Genomic DNA, 21,240 nt, shown 5'->3' on the forward strand with positions numbered 1-21,240 from the left:
AAAACGAAGAAATCATTTACATTTTCGTTAAAAAATATTCTATCTATTTTGTTATTGACAACATTGGCATAAATAATAATTCAATAATTAAGTTAAGTTAATCTAATAATTAGTTTATTAATTTATTTAAATAAATGTCTAAAATTTAATTTTTTTTTTGTGTATATAACTTTTTAAGTAATGATAAACTCTTAAATAAAATTTTGAACTAAAATATTTGTTTTTGGTTTGCTGATATTATGGGGGAGTAAAGTATCGTTTTTGTTCCTAAAGTTTAGGATAAGTCTTATTTGTGTCCCTAACATTTAAATCGTCATATTTGTATTCCTAACGTTTATAAAAATGATTTAATGTTATTCTACTATCAATTATACTAACAAATCAGATTGTATTTTTCAATTATTCTCGTATTCATTCTCAATTAGATTTTACTTGAATGTGTTTGATTTTAATATTATACTCACTATTTGTGTTTAGATTTAATTATGTTCCTAGAAAAGTGAATTATGTAAATGTTGTAGGAATTAGTTTCAACTTTTGATGAGCTATTTTTCGAAATGGATTATCGATTCCATTCCAGACATTTGTATTCTAACTTCAAGAAGAGATTTTTAAAACTCAAACTAAAGCGTTCATGATGTGTAATTGACAGCAAAATAACATTGAATCACTTTTACAAATGTTAGGGATACAAATAAGATTTATCCCAAACATTAGAAAAAAAAACAATACTTTACTCTACTATGGAAAAAAATAATTTCAATGGACAGACTTAAGATGCAAGCTTTTATTTTGTTTTATATATATAATATTTTTTTTGTAAAAATAAGAATTAAAAATAAAAAATTGGAATACAAGTAAAGGAAACATGCATTTCACTGTTTAGTTCGATTAAGCTTCGAGAGAGAGTTATAGTCTGAAATATTGGACGGTGTTGTGGTCTGCTTCTCTCTCTCTCTCTCTCTCTCTGCTCTTCAAGGTTCGAGATCCTGCCGTCGCCGGCGACCGCCATGTCCTTCAAATTCTCGCTCCTCTTCCTCCTCTTTCTCTTCCTCTCTGCCGTCTTCGCTTCCGAGTCAGATCACAAGGTAACCCCTCCCTCATTTCCTGGCTCTACTGTCCGATCTTTTATTTTTTGGCTCAAATTTCGTAATAAGATCTGTTTCCTTGCTGTGGATCTATAACTCTCCATTTTGAATAGGGTTCTCTTAGTTTCCTCTTAGTTTATGCTTTAGATTGTTGGAATTTTTGTGGCCTTAGATCTCATGCGCTTTGCTCCCTCGTCTTCGTTATGCGCTTTTAATCGTTCAGGACTATGTGCAATGTAGATGCTTATGTGGCTATGAACTTCTTTTTCAATTTCATCCTGATGTATCATGATATTAGCTTAGGCTAGTTTTGTTTGAAAGGATTATGATCTTTAGATTGGACTTCTTCGGAAATAAGCTAAAATGGAGAACCTTGAGTAAACTACATATGAAACAGTGTGATTCAGTTGTAAGTTATGATGCAGCTATTCCAAACTAGGGGGTTGGCATTCACTTATGATTTACTCTTGCTTTCATTAATGTGAAATGTCTATACTCTATAGTGTGATTATCTGGTTTGTTTACTTTAAGTATGGCAATTGTTTTGTTCTTTTTATGCGTCAATTGTCATTCTTACGACTTTGAAATAGGAATCCATGGATGGATGTAGATACCAGGATGTATAACTTGGCACTCGCTATAGAACGTAATACCTATTTTTAGCTCTCAGAGATAATTTCAACCTACCAATTTATTAGTAGTCACTCCTCTGTTTAGGCTGCCTATTGGCGAATCATTTTAGTTTTGTGAACTGTAAGATTTTTTACTCCCTAAACTGCAGTTTGAGGGGGAAAAATAATAAAATGAAATAAATAAGAGTTTCTGCTCTTCTCTGATATTTGAAGGGCTGGCGTGAGAGTCTACCTTTTCATTGAAACTTGCTGATTTTGGACTAAACATTAAATGGAAAGGGCTTGTGCTTGTATTGGACTAATATCATAATTCAATCAATGTTACACATAAGTGGTATTTGTTACATGGATGTTCTTATTTAATTTCCTCAATTTACTTTTGAATGCCCTTAGGCAGTTGTAAATGATTTTCTGACATCTTTATCAAAGAATCAGTCTGCCTGAGCCAGTTCTAAAGATCTAATGCATATCTTTCATTTATATATTTTTGTCACCCATGGTTTCTGATTTAAATTGTGTATTTTCATTTAATTGCAGTATAACCAAGATGACCCAGTTACCCTTTGGGTGAACAAAGTTGGTCCTTATAATAATCCACAAGAAACATACAACTATTACAGCCTCCCATTTTGCCGACCACCTGGTCAACCTGCCCATAAATGGGGTGGTCTTGGTGAGGTCCTTGGTGGCAATGAACTTATTGATAGCCAAATTGAGATAAAGTTCCGAAGTATGCTGTCTTCTCTTGTCCTAGATGTTTCATGGAAGACCTATCAGTGGACAAAACTGACGTTATTTTGCTTTTCACCAGGAAATTTGGAGAAAACCACCTTTTGTCGTCTGGATCTCGATGAGGGGAAAGTTAAACAGTTTAAGGATGCAATAGAGAACAGTTACTGGTTTGAATTCTTCATGGGTATGTTGTGCAGTATTGATACAATGCCTATACTTTATGATAGTCAAGAAATTTTGAAAGCATTTTATTTTGTGGGTCTTTGGCTTTTGCTTGACATTGAATAGTAATAGTGGCATAGCAATAATAGAAAACAGTTGCATGACTGAAACAATCAGAAAACACCGATTTTTTGCTTTATTTTATCTGGATTGTTTGGTGTATAACTTACATTTGACGCTGTTTCTTTCCTTGGTTTCTATAATGGTTGATCTTCAATGGGCTAAACACGAGTTCAGATGACCTACCATTATGGGGTATGCCTACAGCTGCTTCTGCTTCTTTATATTTATTTGATGACTTTGCGTTTCATTTGTGATCATTATCAAAGGTATTTTGTTCATGTTTAAGGATATGTTGGTGAGCTACATCCTGATAAGAACAGTGATAATGGCAAGCATGTCCTGTACACACACAAGAACATCATTGTTAAATTCAACAATGATCAGGTCAGAAGCGATTTAAAGATCTTCTCTATCTCATATATATATTGGGGTACGTGAAATGCCATGCTTAGGTCCATTATTTACATTCTCTTGCAGATCATTCATGTGAATCTCACTCAGGACAACCCAAAACATTTGGAAGTAGGAAAACCTTTGGACATGACATATGCTGTCACATGGATTCCTACGAATGTCACTTTTGCACGCCGATTTGATGTCTACTTGGACTATCCATTCTTTGAGCATCAGGTTAATAAATGGTGCCAGTTTCGTCTTTTATTTATTTATTTTTTTTAGAATTTAAATTGAAAGTGGTGTATATCGTTGGTTACTTGCTATGTGCAAGCTCATGTGGATCCTATCCTGGACACATAACTGAGAGAATTATCCTCTTGGACATTTTTGTAGATCCATTGGTTCTCCATTTTTAACTCTTTTATGATGGTCATCTTTCTTACTGGATTGGTCTCAATGATATTAATGCGAACTTTGAGAAATGACTATGCAAAATATGCACGGGAAGATGATGATTTGGAAACTCTGGTAAGGCTTTCTTTAAGTTATTTTGTACTAATTTACGGAATATATGTCCTTTCTTACGAGATAAAGCCATTATGGTTCTGATTGCCAATCTTTGGTGACGCTCAAATACCAGGAAAGAGATGTTAGTGAAGAATCTGGCTGGAAACTTGTGCATGGTGATGTTTTTCGGCCTCCTCGCAATTTGGTGATTCTGTCAGCTGTTGTTGGTACAGGTGCTCAGTTAGCATTACTGGTTCTTCTTGTCATCTTGTTGGCTATTGTTGGAATGTTGTATGTCGGGTAAGCACATAATGTTAAACCTGACTGGAATGTTGTTATGGATATTAATACATTACTGTTAGTGTCATTGTATAAACTATACAATTAATGCAATATTCGCATGGCAATTTCTCTTACAAGTCTCAATCTCAGCTATGATTAAGTAATTTATTCTAGTTTTTCTATTGGTTGTTCCTTTTTTTTCCCTGGTCTTTTTCTCCCCTTTATTATGTTTACATTTATCTAATTTGCAGGCGAGGAGCAATTGTCACAACCTTTATTGTGTGTTATGCTCTCACATCATTCATCTCTGGTTATGTGAGCGGGGGGATGTACTCACGCAATGGGGGTAAACATTTGCATTGGATGTTGCTTTATCTTGTATTTGTTTAGATTACTCTATACCAGCCATCCCCTCTCTCTCTCTCTCTCTCTCTCTCTCTCTCTCTCTCTCTCTCTCTCTCTCTCAATGATTACAATTAAATTTACCATTTCAGGTAAAAATTGGATTAAATCCATGATCCTTACTGCATCACTGTTCCCGTTTATGTGCTTTGGAATCGGATTTATCTTAAACACAATTGCTATTTTCTATGGATCTCTAGCAGCAATCCCCTTTGGAACAATTGTGGTTGTCTTTGTTATTTGGGCTTTCATCTCTTTCCCTCTGGCACTTCTTGGCACAGTTGTTGGAAGAAACTGGAGCGGTGCTCCAAATAATCCCTGTCGTGTAAAGACCATTCCTCGCCCGATTCCTGAGAAAAAGTGGTACCTTACACCGTCTGTAGTTTCTATCATGGGAGGACTGCTTCCCTTTGGCAGCATATTCATTGAGATGTATTTTGTATTTACTTCCTTCTGGAATTACAAGGTGAGCTACTATGCAATTGCATGTTAGGGGTGTAAATTAACCCCCCCCCCCCTTTTTTCCTTCTTTGGTATTAGTTTGATAGAATGATCTGCGAACGATGATTAAATTGTCTCTATATGACCTCAAGGTCACAGATTAAAGAAGTAGAATCAGCCATAGTTGCACTGGGTTGCCCTTATTAGTTTGAAAGTGTTTTCCTATTCTGTCAGAACAGAACAAACACTTTTCTTGAGGAAAACACTTCTGTTAACTTTTAATTCCTGTGAAAGCTGAATCAACACATGCAGTCTTATCTTACAATCTTTTTTGTTTCTTACATTTTGTGAAAAACAGGTGTACTATGTCTATGGCTTCATGCTACTAGTTTTTCTGATTCTCCTCATTGTGACTGTATGTGTGACAATTGTCGGGACATACTTTCTGTTAAATGCCGAGAACTACCACTGGCAATGGACTTCTTTCTTTTCAGCTGCCTCAACAGCTGTTTATGTGTATTTGTACTCAGTATACTACTACTATGTGAAGACAAAGATGTCAGGGTTCTTCCAAACGAGCTTCTATTTTGGATACACTTTGATGTTTTGTCTTGGACTAGGAATTCTCTGTGGTAAGTTCTTGAATTTAATTTTAGTGTCCATTTAGAATCCATGACTATTGGCTGCACAGTTTAAATGTGATACCTTGACAATGTGCTGAATGTTTCTATTTTCTTAAATAAATAAAATGGAAGTGCTTTTATCTTCTAAAAATGGATACCTCAGTTCACAATAAATAATTATTTTCATTCAATTGGGCAGGCGCTGTGGGTTATCTTGGTTCAAATTTGTTTGTGAGGAGGATCTATAGAAACATCAAGTGTGACTAAGGATTTTCTGAAAGTTCAGACCAGAGCAGTTTCCACATATTTGCAGGAGACAATAAATTCGCAGCCGAAACCTCTGGTTGTATGTATGGACCAAACAACGTTTACAGGTAGTATCACAATCACAGGGATTTTGTGAATGAGGATGTATTCTTTCTCTATATTAGGGAAGGCCCGAAAATTTTTTCCCCATGTCAGTAATTGGAAGCCTTGATTTTAGAATGTAGAGATTTGTTTTTATAATTTAGATAGCTAGCAAAATATGAGACTCTTGTGGTTACTTTTCCATCCCTTTATAAATAGGTGCCCGATTGGTATACTGATGTCTAAATTCCCCACGCGGTTTAGCTATGGAAACAATGTATGTAGAGGGGGTTAAGTCATTGGAAATGAATTTTGTGCTCCTGAATTTTGTACCAAAGATATGATTATCCTTCCTATCTGCTTCTGCCACATTGCTTGTTTAAATTTTTAAATGCTGACATGCATTTCTTCATCTCATTCCATTTTTTATGGGCTTTAAATATTTATTTGTGGATGTAACTCGAGACATGGTTTTAACGAAAAGGAATATATACGTATGTGCTTCTGCATGCCTGGCCTTCTTGACCGAGCTCTGTTTTTGTCATTCTCTGCTCCTATTTTTGAATACTTAGGTACCTTTGCAGCAATATAAGGATAAACATTCAGCAGTTGTACTCGTGTCAAGGGATCAAATGAAATTGAACAATTTTTCCCACAATTACTTGTGTCATTGTGTGTGTTAGCCTGCATGCTTGGAGGTATTATTTTAAAAGGCAAACTGTATTTGTGGCATTACTCGATCCTGAGTGCATTGAAAACGATTTTAGTAGAAGGACCCTCGGTATCGTATGGTCATAGCGAATTACCAAAATAGAGCCACGCAATGCAGGAATAGGATAGTGCCAACTAGAATAGCCAACCAATAATCTCTGGTGATAACTGTGATAGATAAATTGAGAAATAAAATGCTGCCACGTGGCAGATAGGATTGCATGCACGTTGCTGCATGTTTTATCGACACTATTTCCACAAGTTCACCTCTGTTGTCAACAACAAAAGCCACCTTCTCTGTTTCTATTCCCTACCATCTTCAACTTTCACCAAAAATACAATGGCCACCACCCCAGCTCTCTCCGGCACCATGGTGAGCACCTCCTTCATCCGGAGGCAACCGGTGACCACCAGCCTAAAGGCATTCCCCAACGTGGGCCAGGCTGTTTTTGGTGTGAAAGGTGGACGTGGTGGCCGTATAACTGCCATGGCTGCATACAAGGTGAAGCTCATCACCCCAGAGGGACCACAAGAATTTGAATGCCCCGATGACGTCTACATTCTCGACCAGGCCGAGGAGCTCGGCTTTGAGCTTCCCTACTCGTGCAGAGCCGGTTCCTGCTCTTCTTGTGCTGGGAAAGTTGTGAGTGGCACTGTGGATCAGACTGATCAAAGCTTCCTTGATGATGAACAAATAGATGGTGGATTCGTTCTCACCTGCGTTGCTTACCCTCAGTCAGATATTGTCATTGAGACCCACAAGGAGGAAGAACTCGTTGGTTAAATGTTTTTAACCACAATTATTATTTATTATTATTATATTAATAGTTTTCTTGCCAATTTATATCATGTTTTTCTACTCATGTCTTTTGTGTTTAGATTTTATTATGCCTTTTCGGGGGCATGATGATTGTTTTGTGTTTTCAGGACAATGAGTAAGTAACTTACCCTTCTTCTGTAGTAACAAACAAGTGAACTTGTCGTTTATAAGAATCCTTATTCGATATACATTTATATTATAGCAAAGTAGCAAACTCTTAATGCTATAGTGCATGTCATTTGTCAACGATTCCAAATTGGCTTTTAGGTGATGATTCCAGTGGAAAGAATTAGATTAACAAACCACGAGAATTAGGGATGCCAAGTTTGTGATAAAAATATGCTACTAAACAACTTGGTGTACTTACTTAAACTAGACTCGGTAAAAAGTACTAAAACATTAAACATAAGAGTTTATTGGGTTCAACCTGGTTACTTATTTCTGTTTTTAAGATCTTCTATTAAATATTTAAACTGTTTTATGTCCAAATATTTCAACGCTACGTTGAGACTAACCCTATATATATAACTTGATAGGCTTACAACTTAGATAAGATATTTAGTTGCATCTGTTGTACAAGCCTCTTCACACTGGACTAGCTAGTGTACTATATCCATCCTTCAGAGCCTTTATGCCTGACTTTGTACATCTATATTCCCTTGTTTCAACTGGTTATGCAATGAAACTAAGAACATTAACCATAAGTTTGTCATGTTTTCTGAAACAAATCAGAAAGAGTCTCAGCTTTTGCTACGTCTTCACTGCCACCAACATGGTCCTCGCCATTATCCGGCAGTTGTGTAGAGTCAATATGTACAGATTTGGACAAATACTCGGCCACCTTCATTGAATCTTGGTCTCTGGAGCTGTTGGAAGCTTCAAATTTGAGTTGGTCTACTGAAGTTACTGTTATCTGATTCAAAGACTCCAAGTCTAAGGAAGAGCTTCTAGTTAGAGTACCAGATACTACTGTTATCTCATCCCTCTCATCAATTGTTGATTCAAGGGAACAGACTGATCTTGCAGTATGATGCGAGTGATCATGTTTCGATTTCTGTTTTACTCTTTTACACCAACTGTGCAATGAATCTCTAACACTCTCTGTTACTAGCGCCTTCTTACACCGCGATCCCATCTATAGTGACCCATCAATTTTGAACATGTTAGGAAATATGGATAGAAGAAACATTATTTCAGTTACAGGAGAGAAGAGAGAGGGGTGGGAGACAGAATGGATGATGTTGAAATGTTTAGAAATCACTGCTAATGTTAAGCCGACCTGTGAAACTATCACATTCAGGGGAACTGTCATGTAGCTACACCAGAACTGAACAAGAACACTGCAAATTTTGAAATAAGAAAACTGTGAGACCCCGAAGATTGAGTATTGTAGAATCTTGAGAGTGGAGAACTAAATAGCACTTTTGGAAGAGTGATGAAGCTCACCCCGATGCCAAACGAATGATGATCATGTAATGGTTCTTCATAAAGCATGATTTTTGCTCTAGTCCCCACTAAACATACAGGGGGAAAAATTTTCAACTTAGCAAAAGTTTTGAGTAGACAGACTCATATAATAGAACACATATATACACTTGCTGGCATAGCAGCACGCATATTCTTCATGAACTAAGAATCTTACCAATGACCAAATAAATGTTGCCATTTCAAAGGCATTCTGCATGAATAATAGAGAAAATTAAGTAAGAACTGAAAACAACCAAGCAGAATGACAGGACTACAAATTCTGGTGGTAGAAGTAGTTACCTGAAATATCACAAATTGAATCAGCCATAGGAGTATTTCTGGCTTTTTAAACCAGAAGAGATCATCACGTGGCTTTACTTGTGTCCTAGCAAGTGGACCTTGTTGTTCCATAATTTCAAGTGCTAAAGTGGATACTACATGTTGAAGTTTTGTGCCTATCAACATCACAAGCTTTTACAAGTACAGAAATTAGACATTGAAAGAACAAAGAATAACTTTTTCGAAGGACAGTTTCATTTTTATGAAGATAGTATACATACCATTGCAGGGATAAATGACAGCCAGAAGTATATATTCAGACCTGCAAATTCAGGAAATTAAACTTGTGAGGAAATTAATAAGAGACACTAACAATGTACACACCTCCAACGCTGAAGAAGGAAAACTTACCATGGATGTTCACAAAGATGCAGATTATAGCGTAAATCCAAAGTGGCCAGCTGAAGTTAAGGGAAAAAATTATTGAAAATTATTACATTGGTTTACGAGCAACACTTTAATTATCTAAATGGAGAAAATCCATTTCAGACCTTATGCCTAGAATGCCATGAAATTCATCTTCCATGCTTCGAACCATATATTGATGAAAATTATATGACAGTGGCAATCTGTGCTCCTGCAAATTTATAAAACAGGTTAGAATCACATGGAATCAGCTAGTGAGGAAGGTGAAGAGTATGTTAATGATGTTAAAAATGATAGTGATTGCAAGAGAGCAGCTTAAGCCACTTTGAATAACATAATTGAAAAAACAGAATTGACAGATCAAGGAACAACAATGGATGAAAGAATCTCCTATTATGAATGATTATCTCAATAAATAGAAAACTTACAGTGATGAAACCCAGACGGAGTGCAAGGTAGTCTGATTTTTTTATAGAACTCCTAAACTGGCGCAGGAAACAAAGCTGCAAATTGACACCACAAATTATCAGCCACGAGGATGAAAAAGTAAGCTTGCAAATAAAAATTAAGGATATGAAGCTATAAAGTGTTGATGATATATCACCATCCAGATGAGTATTGGATTCCTGCTCCATGGATGTGAAGCATGGTGAAAAACAAAGGTTATCTGCCGCCTCATCACCTTGTTTCTCTTTCCTGTACAACAATTAACATGTAAATGTGATTGGGTAGTGTCTGACAGTTAGATTATTACAACAGAAATTTTCATTTGTTACTACTTTGATAAATTAAAATTCCTGTCTTGGTTTGTGAAACCATTCTATGCTATATAGTATGCTATGCACCTTGCAGATTTCCGTCCGCTGCAACCGTGGTCTGATTTTCCCATCTGTGCCAACTATAAATCTAAACAAGCATGGAACAAATGGAAAACAAACAATAGTACACGAAAGGCAACAATGTCAGCCCCACATAACCAGAAACATATGGACCAGACAACCAAACATGAGCCAAAGCAAAGAAGACAACAACATGTGCTTGAAACAAGCAAGTGATCCCATAATAAGCTGGAAAAGTCTATCGCCGACCAACCTTGCTCATTGCCAAACCGACTGCCAGACAACTGTATAGAACATGAGTGATCCCAAGAACAAACAAGAACCGGTGCAGCTGCTCAAGACCCTCATATGAAACAAATGGCTCGTGCCCCTGCATTCATTCATTTATTAGTATCTTTTACTAATAAATGTAATTTCTAACTCATAACTGAAAGCTTCTTACCGCAGGGCATTGATTGAATGAACCACTAATTAGTCCCTTTGGAATATCAGTTTCATCAGGGGAAAAGGATGAACCTTCGGGCATGACATTCTGGTTCGCGTCAAGGTCTTTTTCAGAACAAATATAAAACTCGCTATTGAACAGTGATGAATTCACACATATTTCAGAGATCCATCTTGCACTTTGTGCCAACAACAAAGAGATAAGACCAAGTAGCATCAACTCTAGCAGAAAGGAACAATAATCCAAGTCAAGTACCACGTAAAAACTCAGTAGTATCATATCATTGATTATTATTAAAGTGCTTGTTTTACCTTCCTTAATCTTTTCCAGTGATGCAAAGAGAGCCTTCCTTCTTGTCTTCTTCAACCACTGCACAGCCAAGAAAAAGAAGCTTCATACGTTCACAAGATTCAACAAATTACTTGTGTTAATCACCCTTCCATTTATACACTTCACCAACCCTAAGATCTGAAACCGCCTATAATCTATTTCGCAGCACATTATGCAATATGAAGTAACATTTATTACTGTAACTGAATCACTTATATCAAACACGTAATCTGCAAGTAAAGTTGTAGTACCTTTCCAAAGCGGTAGATGGAGCGCTCAACGACGAAGCAGACGAAGACCATAACAGTAATAACGGAAGCAACTGAGTATGTTGGCGTCTCAGCCAGAGAGCGACCTCGTCGAAGCACCTCCGCCATTATTACAAACTCTAACTACTCAAATCAACACAACATGGATTGAATATAGCAGTGAGCGAGTGGCGAGTGAAGGAAGAAGGATCCAGGAAAATTCAAAATGGAAAGTGGAGAAGCATCTAATAATCCCTCGGCATTAGCAGCTTAATTATTATTTAATTAATTATTATGAGTAGGGGGTGCATGTGGACAGTGCCTAATTGCCACTGTGCACATCATACTGAGCTTTCAATTCATTTGTTTATTGTAATCAAATCAAACCTTCCCTTAACCATCATGCATTGGGAAATGTTTCCAAACCATGCACATGGGAGGGTCTTAACCTGCTTTCTCTCTCGCGGGTTAGTTGTTAACAAATTTTTAGTGGGTCCCGTTGCACCTTATTTGATATTTGTCTGGAAAGGCCATCAAGATCAAAATACGTGTACTTTTATAACGTTTATTGCCAAAATCACTGTGAAGGAAAAGTAAGCAGGGTTTACAAAATTATTCCTTCTGATTCTGCTTCTAGAGTTCTAGGCTTCTAGTTCTAGCCATGAGAGTCGTGTAAGAAGTAAGAACTAAGAAGCACTATTACTCCAAAAGTACGTATCTTTATTGTATTGTATACGTACATGTAGGAGATACTCATTTAAACTTTAAATTATTATTCTAAGTTTAAACTTAAAATACTACTTCTCAACAAATTTTATATCGGAAGCTTCATTTTTTTAACCAACTTTTATCATTTTTTTAACCAATTTTTAGTGTCCGTTTGAAAAATTTTAAAAATATTTTTTATTTTTGACTTATAAAAAATAGTAGTATTAATATTTTGTATAATTTTTAAAAATAAATTGTAGCTTTTTAATAACTTATAAAAAAATTAAAAATTTTTTTTCTTATAATTCTACTATTTTTTATCACATTTCTATAAAATAAGCACTTTTAAAACTAAAAACGCGAACACAAAATAACTTATTTATAAGCTATTTTTAATATAATTGTTTATTATTTAAACTATTTTTTTAAAAAAGAGCTTAATTAAATTGTTTATCCAAATTGAGCCTTATTCATGTTCCTTAAATTATTTATATGAAATAGATTAGTTTCTCTCTCATCCAAAAAGAAAACTAATCAATATTTTATTTAGTTTTATTTATTTAACATGTATTAAAAATGGTGGAAATTGAGGTGCAGTCGACTGCACGTGAAGTTGATAATTGAGAGCAGTTATATGATTTGACTGATTTGACTAAATTTTCATCTAATAATTTTCAACTATCAACTTTACGTGAAATTGACTACACCTGAGTTTCTACCATTAAAAATTTGATAAAAAATAATAAAGAGATCAATTTGTTTTACCAAATAATTTTCAAAGACTTCTAATAAATAATAAAAACGATAAAAAAAACTAATTTGAATATTTATTCATATAATTACATTACGTACAAATAAAAATGATCAAATTAACTATTCATTAAAATATAAAACATATATTAAAAATAAATTTATATTATATATATTTATATATAAGTATATGATAATTGTTTAAAGTGCAAATTTTTGTTACTCATTAATTAAGATAGAGATCAGGTCCAAAGCGGAGCTAGGTATTTATTTACCACTAAACAGAGTACACACACAAATTGGTTAAACCCTCACTCGCACTTTTTTCTCTCATTTCACTCTCGTTCCATTTCCCAAAACCCTACCACTCAATCACCGCCATGGCCGCCTCCAATTCGATTCGCCTCCGTCGCACCCTCAGGGCTATCTCCTCCCTCCACCGCTCCTTCTCCTCCTCAGCCGCCACCTCTGCGCCACCAATTTCCCTCGCCATTCGCCGCGCCCTTCCCTCAGCTCCACCAGCACCAGCACCTTGGCTGTCCCGTTCATTCAGGTCGTCGTCCATATCGCTTTGGTCGAACCGATCATCGTCGGTGTCCAACATCCCCGACGAGATTGGCCCCGACGATATACTGTTCGAGGGCTGCGACTACCACCACTGGCTCTTCGTCATGGACTTCCCCAAAGACAACAAACCCTCCCCCGAAGAAATGGTTCGCACCTACGAGGAGACTTGTGCCAAGGGTCTCGGCATCAGGTTCTCTCTCTCTCTCTCTCTCTCTCTCTCTCTGCGAGATTGTTGCGTTTCTGTGGTTCTTAAATTTGTGCTTTTTGGCTTAGTGTGGAGGAGGCAAAGCAGAAAATCTACGCCTGCAGTACCACTACCTACACTGGCTTTCAAGCTGTTATGTCTGAAGAAGAATCCAAGAAATTTGAAAGTATTTGCTTCTTACTCCAAATTTCAATTATACATGGGTTACATCAGAAACAAAATAGTAACATGATATCTCAATTTTTTGTTGTTGTAACAGATCTTCCTGGAGTCATCTTTGTGCTCCCAGATTCCTATATTGATCCTGTGAACAAGGAATATGGAGGTATCATTTCTTCTTAGCAACAATTTACTCGGGCTCTGATTTTTCTCTGATGAATTAGAATTTTTTAAGTTCCACAAAGCTCTAGGGAATAAATTTCAAACTACTTGAACCAACCTAGTGATGGTTTTACTTATGGTAAAATAAGCTGATTTTTACCATTTTGACTTAGTAGAATCATTTTATGATCGTTTCGATATATTGATGCCTTTCTGTGTGCAACAAGATTTCTGTAACTTTTGTTGTGTGATTTCATGATAAATAGGAGATAAGTACATCAATGGAACAATTATCCCTAGGCCTCCACCGATACAATATGGAAGAAACACAGGAAGACGTCCTCGCCAAGATAATCAAATGTCAAACCGTCAGGGAAATCCCTCCTACAATAATAGGGGGCCTATGCAAGGGGATGGAAGGAACTATGGCCCTTCACAGAATTATCCACCCCAACAGAACTATGGTCAAGCGTCACAGAATTATCCACCCCAACAGAACTATGGTCAAGCGTCACAGAACTATCCACCCCAACGGAATTCTGGTCAACCACCACAGAACTATCCTCCCCAGCGGAATTCTGGTCAACCACCACAGAACTATCCTCCCCAGCAGAATTATGGTCAACCATCACAGAACTATGCTCCCCAACAGAACTACAGCCAAGCTCCGCAGAACTACCCTTCCCAACAGAACTATGGCCAATCACCAGAGAGTTATCCTCCCCAACAGAATTTTGGTCAAGCACCACAAAATCATCCACAGCAACAAACCTATGGTTCTGCTTCACAGCAAAGATATGGCCCTGCATCGCCACAATATCCGCAGCAGCAGAGCTATGGATCACCAGGACAAGGAGATGGTAGAAATTATGTGCCACAGCAAAACTTTGGACCACCAGGACAAGGAGAAAGAAGAGAACCGGTGCCTCGTGATTCGGCCCTACGTAATGATACTTTTACCCCATCATACATGAACATGAAGGATTTCAAGCCAAGCTACATGCAGGAATTTGAACATTTTGAGCAGGGTAACTATCCTCCCAAAGAACAGGCTGGGTCCCAACAAAGAAATCCAACCCCTGGCCATGACAATTTTACTGGAGAGGTATGGTAGAACAAAATAAAGGAGGATATAGTAAAGTACTAAAGTTCCTGTTTCTGGATAGGACTAGTTACTATATTGAACGGTTTTAGAATAGCTAATGCTTTTCCTTTTTTTAGAACATTTAGTTTGATATATTTTATTCTTTGAAAATTTGATTGGCAAGCCAAGCAATTCATGAAAAGATTACATTTATTATTATTTTTTGGTCTCCCTGCAGGGAAGATACTAATAGAAATCTCAGACATGGTGGCGGATTATGTTGAAGTTACCAGATGCACTCTTAGCTGATTGAATGTCGCTGCCATTGTGGTGGAAAATTTAATATTTTTGATCTGTCAATGTATATCTTTGTCTAAGTTATGATCTCTGTTTTAGTGACAGTTGAATATGGCATGTAGAACTTGTAGTGGCTGGTCTTATGAGCATGGTTGAACTGAATTCCATGTGTGGTTTTCTTTCTCTTGTTCATCTTCTATCTTCTCCCTTGCTGTGATGAACAGAGTAATGGAAGTTATTATTTTTATAGGAGTTACGGATAAATTGAGCTTCCAGAGCTAATTTAAATAATTAACTAACTATATTGTGGTCGATTTTCAATGTTTTGCACAAAAGTTTGTACATGTATATAAGGCATCATAACCAAACGGAGGAATGCAAAAATGATCAATGGATCATCAGATTAGAATTTTATTCAAGGAGAACAAGTGTGAAATTATCAAAACAATATTCTTGGTGTTTAACTTTTATTTAATCTCAGTTTCATATTAACCTCTTATTTAATGAAGTAGATGTCAAAAGGTAATGTGATTGCAAAGCGGGGAATACTGTATAGAATATTTTAACTTGAGTAATAAGTATACGACAATTTAACGTTTATCTTAACTAGTACTAATAAAAATAATTAGAAGGACCTACGTGGAAACAATTACACAAAGCAGATGGTATAAAATTAAATTTTACTCATACTTGGATTTTCTTGAGAAACAAGGTAATGAGGTATAATAAATTATAAATTTAAATAGGCTTTAGGCAATATAATAAATTTGAAAGATGATCAATTCTGTTAAGTTTACTTACAATGTGTAAGAGAATAAATATAATACGAAATCATTTGCACCAATCAAAACTCATTTATCAATCAAAACTCATCGGATTTCCCGCCATTTTCGGCTGAGCAATGCAATTGCAAATGTAATGCAATGCAATGCGCTTTCTCTCCGTTGTCGTTCTTCTTCTCTTTCCGCTCCTGATCCACCTCCTACCGCCATGTAATCCTCATTCGGTTCTCATTCATAAAGAGGTGATTCTTGTATTTGATTTCGATCTTATCTCTTTCAATTCTATCCTTATGTTTGTGCATATAATAATCTTACTCTTCGCTACTCGGTTGTCATATTTACGATACGAATTTGATGAATACGTTATTGCAGTGACCAGGTTTGATTGGGAACTGTTTGTTGCTTTGCGTCTGCATCAGCTTATGGAGAATCGATTCAGAATTATTAGAGAATCTGATCTCTTAATGATGGATAATGCAGCTTCAGAAGCAGTTTTCTTACATGGCGACTTGGATCTCTGGATTCTTGAGGCAAAAGCTCTCCCGAATTTGGATCTTTCCACGGAGACTATGCGAAAATGCATTACCATGGGCAACAGCTGTTCCCCTCCCTTTGTGAAAGGGCTCAAGACACAGTCAGGGAGACACAAAATGATTACCAGCGACCCTTATGTGTCCGTGTGCCTCTCCGGGGCTACCATTGCTCAAACTAGGATCATTCCTAACTGTGAAAACCCTTTGTGGGACGAGCATTTCTTAATTCCGGTTGCTCACCCTGCTCAGAAATTGGAGTTCCATGTCAAAGACAATGATGTTCTTGGTGCTGAGCTCATTGGAGTAGTGGATATATCTGCTCACAAGATTTTGTCCGGAGGCATCATCGACGATTGGTTTCCAATCGTTGGCCAGAATGGAAACTGCTTGAAACCCTATCCTGAGCTGCATCTGTCTATCCAATTTAGGCCAGTTGGGGCAGAAGAGACAGGTTCTCTTGGGGTTCCTGATACCTATTTTCCTCTCCGAAAAGGAGGGTCTGTCACCCTTTATCAAGATGCACATGTACCGGATGGTAAGCTGCCTGAGATTCCACTTGAGGATGGGAAGGTCTTTCAGCATGGCAAGTGTTGGGAAGAGATTTGCCAAGCCATTTTGGAAGCTCACAACCTCATATATATTATAGGGTGGTCGGTTTATCACCCAGTGAAGCTTATCAGGGAGCCATCAAAGCCCCTGCCTTCTCAGGCAGAGCTTTCACTTGGAGAGTTACTGAAATACAAGTCGCAAGAAGGGGTCCGCGTGGTCATGCTCATTTGGGATGACAAAACCTCTCATGACAAATTTCTTTTGAAAACTGTAATTCTTATTACCTTGATGAAGAAGTTAAACATGATTTCTACGCAGAGGTTTATATTGATTTTCTCAACTTATGGGACTTGTATTTATTATTTTACTCATACATGTTCTTTACATTGAATCAGTGATCTAAAATTCCACAAGGTATTAGAAGGGAAAATGTCTGATTAAGTGAAAACTCAGGAGGTTGTTTTGGACTATTGCAGCACCCTTTAGTAACAAGAAGCTAGGCTTTTAATGTTCATAAGACATTACTTGTAACGGATGTAATTGCTATGGATTATTATAGACATATTGTTGCATGTGTGCTCCAGAGAGATTGGTGTAACATTCTAATTACTGATCTGCTTGGTTGCAGGATGGTGTCATGCAGACTCACGATGAACAAACTAGAAAGTATTTTAAGAACTCCACTGTGCATTGTGTGCTAGCTCCACGTTATGCAAGCAGTAAGCTCAGTGTTTTCAAGCAACAGGCATGGAATTCCTGCACCTGAATCTAATATTATTATGTAGGATAAAACTATTTAGTTTCACTGCAACATCACCAAACACACTTCTGTTTCATCAGTGACAATACTTCCAATGGGTTGGAATTCTTTCCAGGTTGTGGGAACCCTTTTTTCTCACCATCAGAAGTGTGTGCTGGTAGACACTCAAGCTTCTGGGAATAATCGGAAAATAACTGCTTTTATTGGTGGCTTGGATCTCTGTGATGGGAGATATGATACTCCTGAGCATCGGCTTTTCGATGATCTAGATACTGTCTTTCACAATGATTTTCGTAATCCTACATTCCCGGTAAATAATTGTTGTGAAACTAACATACTCTTTACATGTTAATAATCGCATTGTGATTAAGATACTGAATAAACTAGGAACCCAGCTAGCAGGAGATGAAGAATTAGCTACAATAAGAGTGGAAAACTGGGAGCTGGAACTTAACTAATGAAGCGGACTGAGAGGAGTATTAAAAGATTTCCCTTAGAAATAAATGTAGATTTAACCAGTTTAAGTAACCTAAAAGTATGTATTTAACTTAATCTTTTTAGTCATGTAATCCTTATGTATATATTTTGAGGTGGTTTTCATCAGATATAATTATATAAATACGCTCATATGTCCCTTCAATACTTTAGCCATTCATAAGTGATAACAACGTTCTTCCATGCATTTGTACCTCCTATGCTGTGATGATTTTCTTTACTCTTTATCTTTATTAGACAAAAAAGGAAATTAAATGTGCAGGGCAGCACCAAGAGAAGAAGTAATAAATAATGTTGCATGGCAATTTTCTAAAGTAAAATGTTGAAATTATGTGCAGTCGAATTCGCGTGGGCCAAGGTTGCCATGGCACGACTTGCATTGCAAAGTCGAGGGTCCAGCTGCATATGATATATTGATCAATTTTGAACAAAGATGGAGAAAAGCAAAAAAATGGCGTGATTTTCGGCTAAAAAAGGTGACAAAGTGGCATGAGGATGCTTTACTAAGCCTAGAACGCCTTTCTTGGATGCTCACTCCATTTTCGAGTCCTGATGGTGAGAAAGCTGTCTATGTAACCGATGAACATGATCCTGAGAGTTGGAATGTGCAGGTATGCAGGAAATATATTGATAAAAAGTCGATTAACATATGCAATCCTTCTTTGTAAAATCGAATATATGTTATGAAGAAACATTAAATACAGGTATTTCGGTCCATAGATTCAGGATCCGTCATGGGTTTTCCAAAGAGTGTTGAGCAAGCAAAGGCTCAGGTGAGGACAATTTTGTACGTGATGCCTACTTGAACTGTACTCTACTGATATGGCATGTAAACCGCAGTTTCCTCTAAAAGTTTGCATGCCATATCGAACCAATTCTTTCATAGATTCTTGGCCTTTACTAAACTAATCTTGAGCCCCCCACCCCCTCGTTTTTCAGAACCTTTTCTGTGGAAAAAATTTGAAAGTAGATAAAAGCATTCATGCTGCTTATGTAAAAGCAATAAGATCAGCAGAACACTTCATCTACATTGAGAATCAGTATTTCCTGGGGTCCTCGTATAATTGGCATTCACACAAAGGTGCAGGTATATAAAATATAGTTTCCAATATCGTTATCTTTGTAATATATGAAACTGGGCTTATTGATGTTGTTCTATCATATGTTTCTTTCTATGCTCTTCTACAACTCCATGCAAATTAATTTCAGATGTTGTCAAAATATTTCAGATGTGCCCCATAGAACTCAATTTTAATATCCAATTTGGTATACTTATAATGAAAAAGTAATGATGTTATAACAATGATACAAAAGACACAAGGTGTGAAGATGAGCTTTTTTTTAATGATTTATTATCTTTAAAAGGTGCAAATCACTTGATTCCCATGGAATTGGCCTTAAAAATTGCCAGCAAGATCATCGCCAACGAACGTTTTTCTGCGTATATAGTTATACCAATGTGGCCAGAGGGAGTTCCCGGTAGTGTTGCTATTCAAGAAATTCTGTTCTGGCAGGTTAGACCAATTTCTAGTCGTTGTTCCTTTTCTAATCTAGTAACTTAGCGTTCTAGTATATCAAACTTGTGCCAAGGTTACATAGATTTGAAACGTTGGGCCAAATTCTCATCTTATTTTGGTGACCTTTTCATAACTCTTAAAAGAATAAATATGTTTCGTTTTTTAGTCCCTTTTTTCATCCTAAAATGATTGGAGGAAAGTGAACTCACAAGTCAAAAATAAATACGTGGAAAAATGGATTTGTGATGTGATATTCCAAAGAATTTGATAAGTTAATACATGTCAGTAAAAATTTATCATCAGCAATTTGAATGACTGCAGGGACAGACAATGTCTATGATGTACAAGATTGTTGCTGATGCTCTTAAAAAAGCAGGTCTTTCTCATCACTATCATCCTCAAGATTACCTCAATTTTTACTGTCTTGGAAAGCGTGAACCTTTGTCTTCAGATATTCCATTGCCAACTCAGACATCCGAAAATCGTGGTTTGGTATACTGAGCTAATCTCCTTCTATACTTGTAGCCAAATGTCTGCATTGCATTGCAATGCATGCAAGTGTGAACCCTGAATTCTATTTGGAGGCTTATATTCTTTTACCCCTTTTCTTAATCAGAACTCATCCAAAAAATCAAGACGTTTTATGATTTATGTTCATGCCAAAGGAATGATAGTTGATGACGAGTATGTTATCATGGGATCTGCAAATATTAACCAGAGATCCATGGATGGTTCAAGGGACACAGAAATAGCTATGGGAGCTTATCAGCCAAAATACACATGGAAAGAGAAGAATTCTCATCCACATGGCCAGGTGACAATGCCATCCCCACCAACACTTTGTAGTTTATTTAAAGTATGACTGCATAACTATGTTTCAGATTAGGTGAACATGAACATAGGAAACTGAAGCAGGTTGTATAGTTATGCATTTCCAACAAATTAAGGTGGTTTTGGTTTGATGCAGGTGTATGGTTACAGAATGTCACTGTGGGCTGAGCACCTTGGTAGCCTTAAGGAAATATATGAAGAACCAAAGAGCCTAGAATGTGTTAGGTATGTGAACTATATAGCCAAACAAAACTGGGATGCATATGTATCAGAGGAAGGGAAGGAGCTGAGGGGACATTTGATGCAGTACCCGATTATGGTAGGCTCTGATGGAAAAGTGAGCCCGCTGCCAGATCATGAGTACTTTCCTGATGTTGGTGGTAAAGTTCTTGGATCACCCAATTCGCTTCCCGATGCACTAACCACATGACATGATATCATACACAAAACTCCCAACCCAATTTGTATTCCTAAAATATGATTGTATGTGAAACATTCTGAAAATATCCTTCTGCTATGTAAATTCCTGTATTTGATAAA

The 21,240-nt window shown here is 36.8% G+C and overlaps 5 protein-coding genes across 5 annotated transcripts; 4 read left to right on the forward strand and 1 right to left on the reverse strand.

Annotated features, from left to right (window-relative positions):
- Positions 1-879: 879 nt before the first annotated feature.
- On the forward strand, positions 880-6,105 carry LOC130973012 (transmembrane 9 superfamily member 1). The gene is made up of 12 exons (XM_057897374.1): positions 880-1,088; positions 2,258-2,450; positions 2,532-2,636; positions 2,912-2,929; positions 3,024-3,121; positions 3,215-3,367; positions 3,527-3,661; positions 3,774-3,940; positions 4,174-4,268; positions 4,417-4,790; positions 5,124-5,397; positions 5,588-6,105. The coding sequence occupies exons 1-12, from the start codon at positions 1,011-1,013 to the stop codon at positions 5,653-5,655; spliced, it is 1,758 nt and encodes a 585-aa protein (XP_057753357.1). The 5' UTR covers positions 880-1,010; the 3' UTR covers positions 5,656-6,105.
- A 599-nt stretch (positions 6,106-6,704) lies between these two features.
- LOC130973014 (ferredoxin-like) lies at positions 6,705-7,455 on the forward strand. Its single transcript, XM_057897377.1, has one exon. The coding sequence runs from the start codon at positions 6,788-6,790 to the stop codon at positions 7,229-7,231; it is 444 nt and encodes a 147-aa protein (XP_057753360.1). The 5' UTR covers positions 6,705-6,787; the 3' UTR covers positions 7,232-7,455.
- Positions 7,456-7,535: 80 nt separating this feature from the next.
- On the reverse strand, positions 7,536-11,571 carry LOC130973013 (MLO-like protein 4). The gene is made up of 15 exons (XM_057897376.1): positions 11,305-11,571; positions 11,035-11,092; positions 10,721-10,944; positions 10,532-10,648; positions 10,285-10,345; positions 10,044-10,135; positions 9,868-9,942; positions 9,565-9,650; positions 9,425-9,474; positions 9,295-9,335; positions 9,035-9,205; positions 8,910-8,945; positions 8,714-8,781; positions 8,547-8,607; positions 7,536-8,402 (listed from the first exon to the last, which is right to left on the reverse strand). The coding sequence occupies exons 1-15, from the start codon at positions 11,428-11,430 to the stop codon at positions 7,977-7,979; spliced, it is 1,692 nt and encodes a 563-aa protein (XP_057753359.1). The 5' UTR covers positions 11,431-11,571; the 3' UTR covers positions 7,536-7,976.
- Positions 11,572-13,071: 1,500 nt separating this feature from the next.
- Positions 13,072-15,537, forward strand: LOC130976533 (multiple organellar RNA editing factor 1, mitochondrial-like). The gene is made up of 5 exons (XM_057901418.1): positions 13,072-13,516; positions 13,600-13,697; positions 13,791-13,856; positions 14,119-14,957; positions 15,175-15,537. Exons 1-5 carry the CDS (start codon positions 13,140-13,142, stop codon positions 15,184-15,186), a joined length of 1,392 nt encoding a protein of 463 aa, XP_057757401.1. The 5' UTR covers positions 13,072-13,139; the 3' UTR covers positions 15,187-15,537.
- A 208-nt stretch (positions 15,538-15,745) lies between these two features.
- LOC130974419 (phospholipase D delta-like) lies at positions 15,746-21,223 on the forward strand. Its single transcript, XM_057899308.1, has 12 exons — positions 15,746-15,755; positions 16,388-17,367; positions 17,726-17,842; positions 17,973-18,167; positions 18,691-18,963; positions 19,057-19,125; positions 19,292-19,439; positions 19,718-19,866; positions 20,191-20,361; positions 20,395-20,400; positions 20,486-20,683; positions 20,837-21,223. Exons 1-12 carry the CDS (start codon positions 15,746-15,748, stop codon positions 21,128-21,130), a joined length of 2,610 nt encoding a protein of 869 aa, XP_057755291.1. The 3' UTR covers positions 21,131-21,223.
- The last annotated feature ends 17 nt before the right edge of the window (positions 21,224-21,240 follow it).

Source organism: Arachis stenosperma, chromosome 4 (genome assembly GCF_014773155.1).
Source record: "Arachis stenosperma cultivar V10309 chromosome 4, arast.V10309.gnm1.PFL2, whole genome shotgun sequence".
NCBI classification, from domain to species: Eukaryota; Viridiplantae; Streptophyta; class Magnoliopsida; order Fabales; family Fabaceae; genus Arachis; species Arachis stenosperma.

Coding starts and splice junctions, on each gene's coding strand:
- LOC130973012 (XM_057897374.1), top strand. CDS start 1,011: ATGTCCTTCAAATTCTCGCTCCTCTTCCTCCTCTTTCTCTTCCTCTCT. Junction 2,451..2,531: donor AATTGAGATAAAGTTCCGAA/GTATGCTGTCTT, acceptor GCTTTTCACCAG/GAAATTTGGAGAAAACCACC. Junction 5,398..5,587: donor TGGACTAGGAATTCTCTGTG/GTAAGTTCTTGA, acceptor TCAATTGGGCAG/GCGCTGTGGGTTATCTTGGT.
- LOC130973014 (XM_057897377.1), top strand. CDS start 6,788: ATGGCCACCACCCCAGCTCTCTCCGGCACCATGGTGAGCACCTCCTTC.
- LOC130973013 (XM_057897376.1), bottom strand. CDS start 11,430: ATGGCGGAGGTGCTTCGACGAGGTCGCTCTCTGGCTGAGACGCCAACA. Junction 10,945..11,034: donor ACTGGAAAAGATTAAGGAAG/GTAAAACAAGCA, acceptor CCTTTCTGCTAG/AGTTGATGCTACTTGGTCTT. Junction 9,336..9,424: donor CATCTTTGTGAACATCCATG/GTAAGTTTTCCT, acceptor CTGAATTTGCAG/GTCTGAATATATACTTCTGG.
- LOC130976533 (XM_057901418.1), top strand. CDS start 13,140: ATGGCCGCCTCCAATTCGATTCGCCTCCGTCGCACCCTCAGGGCTATC. Junction 13,517..13,599: donor GCCAAGGGTCTCGGCATCAG/GTTCTCTCTCTC, acceptor TTTTTGGCTTAG/TGTGGAGGAGGCAAAGCAGA. Junction 13,698..13,790: donor AGAATCCAAGAAATTTGAAA/GTATTTGCTTCT, acceptor TTGTTGTAACAG/ATCTTCCTGGAGTCATCTTT.
- LOC130974419 (XM_057899308.1), top strand. Junction 17,368..17,725: donor ACAAATTTCTTTTGAAAACT/GTAATTCTTATT, acceptor GCTTGGTTGCAG/GATGGTGTCATGCAGACTCA. Junction 19,440..19,717: donor GCATTCACACAAAGGTGCAG/GTATATAAAATA, acceptor TATCTTTAAAAG/GTGCAAATCACTTGATTCCC.